At 35.2% G+C, this 2,500-nt stretch overlaps 1 protein-coding gene across 1 annotated transcript in view; it reads left to right on the forward strand.

Moving 5' to 3' along the window:
* LOC145407522 (uncharacterized) overlaps positions 1–2,500 on the forward strand; it is a 57,714-nt gene that overhangs the window by 11,931 nt on the left and 43,283 nt on the right. The window contains exon 3 of the mRNA XM_080278446.1: positions 214–292. Coding sequence (XP_080134572.1) covers positions 214–292 — 79 coding nt within the window. The remainder of the gene's footprint in view (positions 1–213; positions 293–2,500) is intronic.

The following is a 2,500-nucleotide window of genomic DNA, read 5'->3' on the forward strand; positions in this document are numbered from 1 at the left end:
CTCCTCCTCCTCGACCCTCATCATCATCATCATCCTTCATATTTCTCCTCCTCCTTCCCTCTTCTTCCTCCTCCTCCTCCCTCCTCTTCCTCAGCATCCTCCTCCTCCTCCTCCTCCTCCTCCTCTTCATTCCTCAGACCCACATAAACTCAGCCTTACAAAACTACATAATCTTCAATACGTCTTCTAACCTCCTTCCTTTTTTCTTCCAAGATGTCGACCACTGAATGAAAAGGAGAAACAAAGAGGCGATGAAGTGAATCTAATCTTTCCCGGAGAAGGTCAAGCATGGGTGAGTATATGTTAATATTTTGATAGAGGTTGTAATTATTTTGGTCTATGAAAAAAAAAAATGATTTGTTTCCCTTGCCATCTGGTCATGTGATTGTATTATTATTTTTGTTGTTGTTTTTGTTATTATTATTGTTATTATTGTTATTGTTGTTATTATTATTATTATTATTATTATTACTATCCGTCTTCTTTACCTTCCTTCTCCTTCTTTCCACTCCTCTTCTCTTCTCCTCCTCCTCCTCCTCTTCCTCTTCCTTCTCCCCTCTCCTCTTCCTTTACCCTTCCTCTCCTCCTCCTCCTCCTCCTCCTCCTCTTCATCCTCCTCCTTTATAATTCTCAAGATTATCAAAAAATAAATTAACAACGCTTTTCTCTGCCAACTGCCCACCAACAGTCATAATCAAATGTTTTATGACAATTTCTTGCTACTTTTGTGTCATACTGTCAATATTTCTCCCTCCCCCAGACAGCAGGGAGTATATTAATTTCTATCATCACTATCATCATCATTACAATTTTTTTATCATTATTATCATTACAATTATTTTTATCATCATTATTATCATTATTGCAATTATTTTTATCATTATTATCATCATTGCAATTATTCTCATCATTATTATCATTTATACAATTACTTTTATGATAATTTCAATTATTTTTATTATTATTATCATCATTACCATTATTTTTATCACCACCATCATCATTTTCATTATCATCATCATCACAATTATTTTACCATCATTATCATCATCATTATTTTTATCATTATTATCATTGCAATTATTTTTATCATCACCATCATCATCATCATCATCATTATCACAGTTATTCTTACCATCATTATCATCATCAATACAATTATTCTGACCGTCATTATCATCACTCCATCAAGACGCCCCAGTTACCCAAATTAACCCAAACTGCACAAGGTCACCCAGAAAATTACCACCCTTAGCCAAGAATAAATCGCATAGAGGAATTTGTTAAGAGGTGTACATGTAAATAGAGACAAGGTTGTTTACATGGCCTTGCTCTATCTATCAGTCAGTCAGTCAGTCTCCTCACGTATTTATCTATCTGTACATTTATCTATCAGCCTACCTCTGATAAGTCAAACGTAGTATCTGGTCAGTCTATCTATTTAGCTGTACATTGATCCGGTCTATCTATCTATCTATCTATCTATCTACCTACCTGTCTATCTATCTTTCTATCTATCTATCAGCCTACCTCAGTTTAATAAGTGAAACGTAGTATATGGTCAGTCTATCTATTTATCTATATACTGATCCTGTCTATCTATCTATCTATCTATCTATCTATCTATCTCCTCGCCTCAGCTAATCTTGTCAATCATAAAACTAAAACTCTACGGAAATAATACCCAACGCAAAAAATAATAATAATAATAACAATAATAATTTTGGCGTGTTATACCTGACATGAAAAAGTATATGGATTTATGCCAAGGACGAATGATTTACAGGTGAGAGAGAGAGAGAGAGAGAGAGAGAGAGAGAGAGAGAGAGAGAGGTAAATTGACAAACAGATGCATACATACTTAGGGATTAGAGAGAGAGATAGACAGGTAGATAGATAGACAGATAGACGGACAGGTAGATAGATAGATAGAGAGAGAGAGAGAGAGAGAGAGAGAGTGGTGAATAGATAGATGATGAAAATCGAAAGACAGACAGATAGATAGATATGTACATAGGGATTAGATAGATATAGATAGATAGACAGACATAGATAGTTAGAGAGAGGGAGAGAGAGAGAGAGAGAGAGGGGTGGGGTGCGTGGTGTGGAGAAAAACAGTAGGTTAAGGTTAAGCAAGGAATCAATGACTGAATATTGAGGCCACAGTTACCCATCCTCTCTCTCTCTCTCTCTCTATTACACACACACACACACACACACACACACAATTCTCGCAAGTACATCAACAAAATTAGTTTACATGTACACACAATTTTCTCAACTAAATTGCCAAAATTGACCCTACGCTCTCTCTCTCTCTCTCTCTCTCTCTCTCTCTCTCTCTCTCTCTCTCTCTCTCTATATATATATATATATATATATATATATATATATATATATATATATATCTATCTATCTGTTACACTCAAAACCGAGACAATTTATCTATCTTGTCAAAAACGTAGTTGTAATGAAAACTGGGTTGAATGTCCGTAGACTT

The sequence above is a fragment of the Coenobita brevimanus genome, chromosome 73 (genome assembly GCF_032717465.1).
Source record: "Coenobita brevimanus isolate Jiangsu-jjx chromosome 73, ASM3271746v2, whole genome shotgun sequence".
NCBI classification, from domain to species: domain Eukaryota; kingdom Metazoa; phylum Arthropoda; class Malacostraca; order Decapoda; family Coenobitidae; genus Coenobita; species Coenobita brevimanus.